This window comes from Primulina eburnea, chromosome 18, assembly GCF_022965805.1.
Source record: "Primulina eburnea isolate SZY01 chromosome 18, ASM2296580v1, whole genome shotgun sequence".
In the NCBI taxonomy this organism is placed as follows: domain Eukaryota; kingdom Viridiplantae; phylum Streptophyta; class Magnoliopsida; order Lamiales; family Gesneriaceae; genus Primulina; species Primulina eburnea.
Window position 1 is genome coordinate 530596 of NC_133118.1, and position 11845 is coordinate 542440.

At 33.6% G+C, this 11845-nt stretch overlaps 2 protein-coding genes across 2 annotated transcripts; both read right to left on the reverse strand.

The window, feature by feature from the left end:
- Window positions 1–255: 255 nt before the first annotated feature.
- On the reverse strand, window positions 256–2884 carry LOC140819755 (agamous-like MADS-box protein AGL12). The gene is made up of 7 exons (XM_073179945.1): window positions 2393–2884; window positions 1991–2075; window positions 1258–1319; window positions 1032–1131; window positions 854–895; window positions 717–758; window positions 256–586 (listed from the first exon to the last, which is right to left on the reverse strand). Exons 1-7 carry the CDS (start codon window positions 2572–2574, stop codon window positions 464–466), a joined length of 636 nt encoding a protein of 211 aa, XP_073036046.1. The 5' UTR covers window positions 2575–2884; the 3' UTR covers window positions 256–463.
- Window positions 2885–6805: 3921 nt separating this feature from the next.
- LOC140819524 (elongation factor 1-gamma 2-like) lies at window positions 6806–10405 on the reverse strand. The gene is made up of 8 exons (XM_073179653.1): window positions 10301–10405; window positions 10129–10181; window positions 9388–9537; window positions 9246–9306; window positions 9106–9158; window positions 8689–8790; window positions 8075–8582; window positions 6806–7439 (listed from the first exon to the last, which is right to left on the reverse strand). Exons 2-8 carry the CDS (start codon window positions 10135–10137, stop codon window positions 7060–7062), a joined length of 1263 nt encoding a protein of 420 aa, XP_073035754.1. The 5' UTR covers window positions 10138–10181; window positions 10301–10405; the 3' UTR covers window positions 6806–7059.
- Between the last annotated feature and the right edge of the window lie 1440 nt (window positions 10406–11845).

The following is an 11845-nucleotide window of genomic DNA, read 5'->3' on the forward strand; positions in this document are numbered from 1 at the left end:
AACATATTCCATAATTATTATATGAAGCCATAATGAATTTTGAATTTGTCTAAAAAAAACTTCCATCTTATCAAATTAACTACATAAGTACATACGACTTTATTGCTTCACCCAAAAAAAAAAATGCTTGACTTTACTATCTTTCTATGTATTCGTATATTATGTTGCACACGCAACATGTGTGCATCAACGATTAGTATAAATTAAGGATCAAAAGTAACAAATAGAAGTACTAACGTCTTGAGGGAAAAATGAAACTCAACCGACACCATACTGGAATATCGTCTATTAGAATACACACCTGACGTTATTACAACATTTGGCACCCGTAGTTTTATTTAAAAATACACAGATGTTATTCATCAAGCATATATGCTTGATAATTTTAGTTTACATTAATACAACCAGAAAAGCATGCACACACACTGCATGTGTATATATCTGTGTGCATCTATATATATCACTAATACTGATATATCCCATAGTCATTTTGTGTGGCTAGAATGTTGTTAGTGGTTAGTGTGTAATCAAAGTCTTCATTGAACGTAGTTGCCATATTAGCAGCCATCTCAAATTGCTCATCGATCTGCAAAATTAGTTTTGAATAAATATATGATCGTCGAATTAAACATGCATACATAAATCGATCCTTAAATAATATTATGGATTATAAGCTATCTGTTTTATGACATAATTTTTAGTACATTATCATATACCTTGTCTTGAAGATGAACGTTTGCTGCTTGCAGTATCCCCTCCTACATATATACATATGCATATGAATTTTATCACTACAACGTTTATATATATATATTGAAGATAATTAATGAATCTGATTAAGCTGATTCATTACCTTGTTCTTCAGTAACTGAATTTCTTGAAACATAATATTCATCTATATCATGAAATCGTCGATTAATTAATCATGAAAATTTCGACTTGTATATACATATGTGTGTGTAGATGTGTTATATATAAATAGTGTGTGTGTGTGTGTGTGTGTGTGTGTGTGTGTGTGTGTATATATATACCTTAGTTGAGCGGATATGATACAAGGACATCTCGAGATGTTTCTCCAAAACATTCAATTCACTCAAGCTCATTGCACCTCCAGCTCCTCCATTTATGAAACTGTAGTAAAAAAAAAGGGAATTACTTTGATTAACTAATTATAATGAAAATAGTTCAGTAAATTAATGTTACAAGAATCTTGTGTATATATGATGGGAAAAATAAAAATCAATTACATACTTTTACCTTAATCCTTTCTGGAGTACCTCAATTTCTTGCTTCAGCATACTAATTTCCTTATTCGGGTCCTGCAATTAAATTTCTGAGAGTTGCACGAATGGAAATTTTTGTTCCGCGTTCGACGATTTTATGTACATATGTATTGTACGTGTATAGTCCATAAGTTTGTAATGTGTTTTAAAATGGAGTGGATCAAATATTGGCACTACACTTTGATCATATTATGTCACAGTTCAAAATAATATTCCCAAGATTAAGAGAATAAATCGACTTCTTTTCATTAGAATTTATAAGCAGCCACTCTAATCAAGATGTAATTCTATTCTTTAATTTGTAGAATTAATAATGAGACGTCGATAATTATTTTGCGAGGGTGTCTCATGTGAGACCGTCTCACGGATCTTAATCTGTAAGACGGGTCAACCCTACCAATATTCACAATAAAAAATAATACTCTTAGCTTAAAAAGTAATATTTTTTCATGGATTACCTAAATAAGAGATCCGTCTCACAAATACGACCCGTGAGACCGTCTCACTCAAGTTTTTGCCATATTTTGCTAGTCAAAAAGCAGATTTGAAAGGATATAGATTTGCTCATCAAACGTATAGATTATTGTTCTAAAAAAAAACGTATAGATTATTAATTAACCTGCATGTGTACATCTAACTTATATATATATATATATATATATATATATATATATATATATATATATATATATATAAAATGTAAGTACCATAATATGGCTGTCCAATTTAGGATCTTCAGCTGCGGCTCCGGGGTTACACTTGATGTACCTTTCAATCAATTCTTGCATGGTTCTTCCACAAAATACAGAATATCAAAATACATATATATAAGCATCGATATTTTTAAATTTGCATATCATGGCACGAGATCATATATGTATATGTGGTTGCTACTTATTTTGTAAGTATAACCAACTCGCAACACGCCGCCAACCGTAGGAGTCATGACATCATTGACATCGATAAAAATGTCTAAAAAATTCGCGATGATCAGAGTTAATCTATATTTTAATTTTCATCATATATATGACTGATCATATTTATATAAATAAAAATGTGATTGATTCAAGAGTAATTAAGCATAGAATTTATAATAATAATAATAATACCCTTTGGTGGCTTGTTGGTATAGCTTTCCGTGGGCGGAGAAAATGAAAACTCCAATTTCAGCATCGCACAACACAGACAGCTCCTTAGCCTTCTTGAGGAGCCCCGCACGACGCTTGCAAAAGGTCACCTGCCGGTGCACCGGATTCTCGATCCTCTTCATCTGAATCTTTCCACGAGCCATCGAACAAATATATATATTCAAAACCCGATTTGTAATTCTAAACTTAATTGGTTTTAAATTCTTGATATCGAAGACAACCTTTCACTAGTTTGAACTAGCTTCTAGTATTGCCTTCTTTTCCCAATGGACCTCACGCTTGATTACTTCATTCTTCTCCTCCATACAACTTTATTATATACACCTCCTTCATTCCCCTTCTATATATTTAATATAAACTCCTAAAAGCGTATATATATAATATTAATTTATAATATATGCACCATCATCGATCGCAAAACCCCCACTTTAATTTTAATACATATCCCCTAAAGACGAACACACGACCTTAACTTTTGTGGAGTCATAATTAAACCATGTTAATTTGGAGTCTAGACAGCATATATATGAGACATTTCACTATTTCATGTGCATCCAACTAATACATGAGCTCATGCCAATGTTGGGAATTCTTTCTTTCTTTTTTTTGGGCACTTTTTTCATCGTAGTGGACTCCCAAAACCCTTTATTTTTTTGTACTTCTTAAGGTCTTTTTCTTCCCTACCAATGTATTGCCAACCTCCCAAAGTGCATTTCATATTTTCTCTCCTTTAATTTGATCTGTTTAAAGTTAACATTTGTTAAATGATGATACTAGTTCAGATAATTTTGTTTATAAATCAGTAGCATGTGTGTTTGCATTTGTGTGTTATGTTGATTCAACTATCTCCAAGAGTCAAAATGGTGAGAACAATAATTGTCTTTCGTGGGTCTTAGATGTTAGAGTAGATGCTCAGCAAGTCAACTTCTAGCTCGAGTTTTATTGACTTTTGTGTAAAAACAAATTTTATTTTAATAATATTTACTTTATCTCTTTATCCATGCAAGATACATAGATAAATAACTTTAATATACATATGATAACGATAATGAAATTCAATTATAAGTTACTGTATATTCTAAAATGTGTTCCGAGTCGATTCAACCGTCTAAAATAATGATAAAAGTCACTAGAGCTTGAGACTAACATTTGTGATGTGGTGTATCATGTTTCATTGGTAGAGATATGGAGATATCAAAACATACAAATGAGTGATCATATGATGAATCACTTAACAACTCTCACTCGCACTTTTCAAGAAGTTATCATTAATTGAATGAATAAGTCCGCATTTATAGTTGTATACTATTAGTCATTTGATATGAGACCACATGGAGGCTCTACATATTAGAAATGCACTTTGATTCTTTTAACGACTTCACGAGAGTCCTCGGATGGTGAGTTTGGTTGTAGTTTCGACATACGTAAGAGCCGATACATTAAAGTCGGGATTCATTTTTTAGTGTAGATATCATATGTGATCTGATGGTTAATAGTGCAAAGAATCTCTGGCCAGAATGAGACATGTGCTTTATAAAAATTTGTTTCCTTAGCAATGTAACTATGATTGCTCAAAAATAATCATATAATTATCGAATTCATATGCAACTCTTGATATACCAATGGATTCGATCGAGATATATTTGTTGAAGGGATCATAATGTACGCTAATCGCAACTTATTGGTTCTTGCAGACAATTTTAATGATACCTAATAGATCATGGAACGATACTACCAGACGCTCCTATATTGATCTGATGGGTACAACCAGAATTTCTTGTGATCAAAGAGTTGTTACATAGAATGAGCTAATTAGAGTAAGCTTTTATAAGAAATAAACCTTGTTTCGAATGATATGAGTTGTGAACTCATGGCTAGTTGTATATATGAACCATTAAGGATCACACAAGTATTGAATTTTGTATTTCTATTGAGATTATCAAATTCAATTAGTTGAGTTTGGTTATTTAGTTTGATGATAATCAAACTTATGAAGGAGTTTATAAAAAGATTTCATATTTGAAAGTTATGAAAGTTAGTTTGATTATTAATTTTGTGAAGAGAATATAACTGTTTAATTTAGTAAAAGAGTTCCAAAATAGGCAGATGTCAAAATGAATTAATGGCAAATTTTGATATTATTAATTTTCACTTTGCATCATAATAGCAAGATTTTTACCCCCATCGCATTAACGATACATGTTCGTGCAATCAAAAATTGATAATACTCAACACAATCAAAATCGCAAGAAAATATAGCCTTGATTATCTGTTCTCTCTCACTCATTTCAAGTGCTCGACCACCACCATGTAAAGGGAAGCGCACGGCCGATCACTAGCATCCACCGCGCTCAGCTGCCGGATTCCGTTGTCTTCCGTAGATTTCTGGTAAAATCTAAACTAGGAATTTAGTATTCGATTGTAGACCTGGTTAAGTGATTGAAGAATGAAGTTTTTCCGATTTATTATTCGTATGGAGATATACGAAGATTTGTTACCGCCTAAATACTAGGATAGTTGAAGTCGCGCGTAAATCATTACATATAAATTATTTAAACACCTTATGAATGGAATTAGAATCATACGACAATCATTTACGTTTTGATTGTCAAAACTTTAAATTTTAAACTTTCATCGTGTCTTGGGTGCGAGAAACGGTATACCAAACAATATTAGATTGGCTAGCATTTCTAGGTTTGATAAATCGGTAAATGCTCGTTCTCATATAATTATATAATTATTAGCCAATCTAAGAACTATTGATGATATATATATTAAAATTAAATTAACATGACTAGATCACTTGGACACAACCAAGCTACATTCTTAAAATATTGTGGTTAGAGGAGCTTTTTAGACCACAATAACGAGGTAATATATATTTTATTGTCAAATCATATCAAGAAAAGGTCAGGCTGTGGTACCTTAACTTTGAAGACGAGAATCATGTCAAATCAAATACATATTATTCTTAATACATTGTATTCAATTGAGAACTCGAATTAGATTTCCTTAATCTCTTTCCACTGTACATATAATCTCTTGCATCTTGATCATTGGTTGTATGTCTCGACACGAGAATTCGGCACGTGGATATTCCGACTGTCGGATGATCGCCACGTGGATGGTACATATCTTTAGTCTAAATGCTAATGGAATACTAAGGATTAAAGTTAATGCTAATACATATTTTAATGATAATGAGGGGCTAATGGAGTTGTACATGTCGGACAAAAGTTGTGAGGAGTCCACGTGCTAAAGCTCCACTTTTTTGCTTTACTTTTACCATATTATAATAAAAATATTAATTAATATCCACTTTAGAATAAATAAGGAATTTTTGAAATTAGTAATGCTACCAAGAATATTATTTCTTTTAATTAATTATATATAAGTATTTATATATTAACAATGACTGTTATTTTTATAATTATTATTTCTAAACAACAACCAATATGGCATCAGCTGGACTATCATTTTCGTTGTAACAATGACACGACGTAAATGTGTCTGTTGCATGTCTAATCCATCACTTCCGATTGAAAAAATATTTTAAAAAAATTCAAAATGAAAGATACAAAACTTAAAGACAATTATTATATACAAGATTAAAAAAAATCAAAATGAGAAACATATAGAATGAAAAAATTTCAATATATATGAGTAGGTGGAACAACTATTTATGTTTGAAAAGCTTGGACACACACACATATATATATAAGATTTTAAAGCACTAACCTTAAGGTCAAGCAAGCATTAAGCACATTCAAAACATATATAATATGGTTATTTGATTGGTTGTCTCAATATTATTATATATTATGAGCTACTTAATTACTATATATATATTCTCATTTTGATCATGTATTTTAATTATATATCTTTTGAGCTTTTATCAAGGCATTCAGTGGATTTTCATGTGGATTGCAACTAAATCGAGATTATAAAATTTCAACTTTTTTGAATTTTCTTCTCTATGGTCCTACAAAATATCTTTTTTCAGCTTTGTCACGATTCCTTCATAACTTTTTTTTAATGTAAAATAAAATTATAAAATATTAAAAGAGGTGAATTTCAATTGTCACACATAAAATAAATATAGTTGAGATGAACAAATTACCCAAAAACAATCATCGATCAAATTACCCATTCCGAATAATATGCTTATATTGTATAGATAAATGTATATGTCATATATAATTCATGTCAAATACATTCAAATTCCAAGACATAAAATGAAGTTAAAATCTATATTTATTCAAAATACCTCTTTACGCATGTTAATTCGACTTATATCTCAACAATCCTAATGGACTATGAAATGGAAATCAACTTCAATCAGCCAATGGATTTCTTCAAAATCAAGATATAGAATAAAATTAAAGCGGACCTCAGATTATTAGGAAAGAAAATCGGAAGAGAGTCTCCGTCGAGTTCAACACATTGAGAAAAGAAACGTTTTACAAACACAAATGAAGGACACCAGCGCGCCTTGCTTAAAATCATAAAATTTTGACAAAGCTGCATATTTAAATTATGTTCTGGTAATGAGGATAAATTTGGAATTAAGGAAAACAAAATAGAGATGATTCTACAACCTCAAAATACAGGTCAAGCACAAGTTTTCTTCACTTGAAGCACTTTGCATCCAAGAGAGGCTCGCCTTCGAAAGGTTCAGCATCTTCAATCATCTGACTGACACGTTCCTTTTGAGCTTCATCGTTGATATCCACCTTAGTCCAGTCATATAGTTCCATGTCGTAACATTCGTCGAGCACAAACTTAGGAATTTCTGTTCCGCGGAAAAGCCACAATCCCTTCACTTTGAATGGGCCTTCCGAACCAATGATCAACATCTTCCCGAACGCATATTTGCGAACCAAGTCCATTCGTTGAAGAAATCCACTAACCTTGTTCAAAGTGACAAAGGAGACTGTGTTTTCATCATTGTATTTGTAGTCACAGAACCAAAGAGAGTACCCCTCAGGATCATACATGTCCCAAAAACCTGAAGATCAAGAAAAGTATGAGCACTGAACTAAACTGGTAGCTGAGCTTAAGTTTAAATGCACCCAATTATGACAAATGCATCAGATCCTATCTCTGTCTCTGATCTATATTGGTTGTCTACAGCAACTTGGAGAGTACACAAAGTATACGACCTCTGTCAAGATTCAAAATAACCCCATCACAACTAATCCAATTAGCAGTAGCTACATAAAGGAAAGGGGATGATTAACCCTAAGAAGCAGAAATTAAGCACAAACCATTAAAAACTAATAAACATTCCAAAACCGACAAAAAACAATGTTGACCTTACATCAACACACTCTCTCATAAACATTGTAATCAAGGTTGATCATCAGCGACTATGACAAGATCAAGGAATAAAAAATTATGCCATGGCCCACTCGAAGTATAGAACACAAGGAAAGATGCTAGCCAATCAGCTTCGAATTCTCAAACTGCCCCTAGCAAAAAGTTTATACAAAGAAGGGAAGCATAGCTTGATATGATTAATTCGGGGTGGCAACAGAAAAACTCTGACACGAAAGGAGAGAGTAAAGATTCCATATAGATGATAAAAATATCGATTTTTATTAACACATTAGCTTTTTAAATCAACATGTGCAATGAAATTACCTTTTATGGCAACCTCACGGAAGTTGGTTTTGGTGTTTGAGTAAAGCCTCTTCCAATCATCCAATATCATCTTACTAGGAGGCAAAAGATCCAATGGGTTTTTGGGTTTTGGCTTGGGCACATCTTCCTCGGCTACTTCTTTAGGCTTCACTTCTTCAGTCTTAACCTCCTCCTTTGGCTCCTCCTTTGCCTTCTTGGGTTTAGCAGGTTCTTTTGGCTGCGAAGGCTTCTTGGAAGCAACAGGTGGGATAGACTCTGCTTGTTTAACATCACCCAGTAATTTCTGGAAATTTGGTTGGTTAACCAGGGTCCAAAAGTACCTCTCCAAATGTGGGAATTCTGATGTAAAGCTCTTAGTCAAGATAACCTTAAACCCATAAAACAGGTTACAAGTCATAACAATGTCAGCAAGGGTGACACCATGCCCAACCAAGTAGGTGTTAGAGGCAAGATGGGTGTTCAAAGCTTCCAGAGCTCTCTTTAATGCAGAAATGGCAATCTCTTCGGACTGCACAAAAGAAGGGAATAAAATCATTAGAGCAACACCTGTGGTAAAAAGTTGCTGCCTAGGGTAAATATAACAAAGGAGTGAAACGAATGAAGGCTTGACATACTGGAGGAATATGTGGAGCATAACCAAGTCGTGGGTACAACCATCGGCCAATATTTGCGTCAATCTCGGTAGTAGAAAAGTCAATCCATTGCTCAATATGGCCCTGCCAAATCATGAAATTGAAAGGAATAGAATAAGAGAGTATGCTCAAGACACTAATATAGCTAGTGAATGACTGCAAACATAAGGTAGTGACTTGTTGGGCTCTTAGTTATACAAGTAAAATTGATTATAAAATTTTAAAATAAGTTCGTCGCACATATATTTCTCTGGGTATTATGTTTGTCGACGAGAGATTATTTCCAAAGTTGATGAAAACAAAAAGGTTTTAGAATGAAGAAATCTCACTTGAATTGCCCAAAAAAATTAATAATAGCCCAGGCAGTTTTGTTCACACAAACGAAAATCAACGCCTTACATAGTCAATTAAAGAAGATCCATATAATGTGTTATCAGGCTTCAAACGAGTCACTGCATGACATAATCAACAAATGGGTCAGAGCGTTGCGACTTGTGAGGCAGTAAGAAGGGACCAAGATTAATCAGATATGGAATTACCATAGCGTGCAATTGCGTTGCTTTCGAACAAAGCTCCATCAGGTGTTTCGAGCACAGGAACCTACGGAAAGGAAGCAAAGAATCAGAAACAGAGATAGATTCCACAATTAAATCAATTTATTGCTATTTTATCACTACTTACCTTTCCAATAGGATTCATCTTAAGAAATTCCGGAGTTTTGTTAGATACACCAGGCTCAAAGTCCTTCGCAAGCTCAACCTTCACACCACTATACTCTGCTGCAATAAGTGCTTTCAAGGCATTTTTGTTTGTGCTAGTGGCATGCAAAACCTGTATAAAAGACCGACTAAGGTTAACATAATGAATTAAATCTGAAAAGGGTATGTCCGAAACATATTTGCAACTACGTAAGCCAGGGACTGAGCAGTCAGCAGTTAGTTAGTTCATTCCAATCTTTAACCATTAATATTACTGGCAAAAAAATTAGCATTGACTTAAAGCTTTATGACAGCATCAGCAAACATGTGGAGAATAAATAAGGTATCAAATCTTATCATTTTAATTTCTCAAATAACAAAAATGTAATATCCAGTCACAATTTACAACAATTTCCAAGACATTAAAAGGTTTAGTTCATTGGCATGAATGAAAGTATATGCGGCATAAAAACAAGGGTCGTAGAATCCTCCAAAAATCCAAATCTGGTAGGAATAAATATTGAAAAGTCAAAAGTCGGTCCAAAATCTCAAAATCAGAGGTATGAAAAATCTTAATCAAGTTTCTGTCAAAAAAAAAAATCTTAATCAAGTGACCATATATTGAAGATACTGAAACGCCACAATTTATATAAGAATTCAATCTTCCCTAAATAAATCAGATCAAATGACGGGTAATAACACGAAAAAGAAGAGGTAAACTGACCAGAGCCATTGCCTCGCTGGATTAGATTGCTCACTCTTCGAATCCTCGAAATCCTGGAAACCAAAACCAAAAATTAAATATTTTTTTGTCGTTAAATTTTCGAAAACTATGAGTTCAGCAGGAATTAAAAACAGAAACAAAACAAAAATTGTGAAGAAAACGATTGGTTTACCTGTAGAGCAAAAAACCCAGAGGCAAAGTGCGACGAAGACCTAGAGTAAGATTTAGGGATTCTGAGGAGGTTGAAGAGTAATTCAAGTATTTCAGCGCATCAATTGGGCTTGTTGCATTTGTTGGGCTTTCAATTAGTTTACATTTAGATTGAAATTAGATGGATCAAATCCACCAAAGTCCACATTGATTTTGGGCCAGGGCCACTCTCTATTCTTTCTATTAGCATTTTGAGGCCCTATATAACACACACACACACACACATATATATATATATATATATATATATATATATATATAATTCCATACTATATTATAAGGATCATGGACCTTTCTGGCGTGATCGTTTTTCAAAATTTTCAAATAACTATACTATCTCAGTCCCAAAAAAAAAAAATAGTTGCAACCTTGAGTGCGACTGCACGATTAACTTTTGTAGCAATTATTTCTTATTTGATATGGCTTACAAAAATAGTTAACTCGAATTGTTATTGAAACGAAATCTATGTGAATTGTATACATGTTACATATTTTAATACTCCCGCTCAAGATGAGGAGTGAATAAAGTGCACTCACATCTTGGGTAAGATAAAACGAAACGAACAAGCAGCAGCAGCTTAGTGAGATCGAAGGTCTGCTAGTTGAGCACTTGAAGAGACATGCAGAATCTTGATAAGTCCATCTTGTAGTTTCTCACGCACCAGATAACAGTTAAGTTCTATGTGATTCGTGTGTTATGATACACAAAGTTAGAAGAAATGTGGATATCAGTTTGGCTATCACAGTACAATGTCGCAAGCTTGTCAAGGTGAACCCCCAAATCGTGCAGAAGAGATAAAAGCCACTTGTAACATTGGCCATTGATCTATATTTAGCCTCAGCAGAGTAGCTGGATATGGTATGATGCTTCTTTGAACGCCACGAAACCATGGTTTCCCTAATCAAAACACAAAAGCCACTAAATGAACGTCTTGTATCCACACAAGCAGCCCAATCAGGATATGAGAAGAAACATATTTTGAGAGGTGAAGCAAAACCATAGAAAATCCCTTGACCCAATGTCCCTTTGATATACTGAAGGACAGAATATGCAGCCTTCAAATGTGTTGTTCAATGCTTGGATACAAACTGACTCAACATAACTTTGGAGTATGACAAATCAGGGCGTGTAATCATGAGATATCACAGGTGCCCAATCAATCGACGATGCACCAGAGGGTCTGAAATAATATCACCACAATCCTGACTCAGTTCTAGATTCGCATCCATCTGAGTTGTGGAGGCTTACGCCCAAGAAAACCTGCATCAGTGAGCAACTGAATCGCATAATGACGGTGACAGATAGAATTCCTTGTGAAGAGCGAGCAACCTCAATACCCAAAAAATATTTCAGAGCTCCCACGTCCTTTAAAGAAATTTTTTTGTGAATAATTGCTTTTAACTCTTCTCCGGTTTCAACACCATTGGTGGCTACAGTGATATCATCTACACACACCAGGAGAGCAAGAAAAACAGAGCCTTGAGTACATATAAACAACAAGTAGTC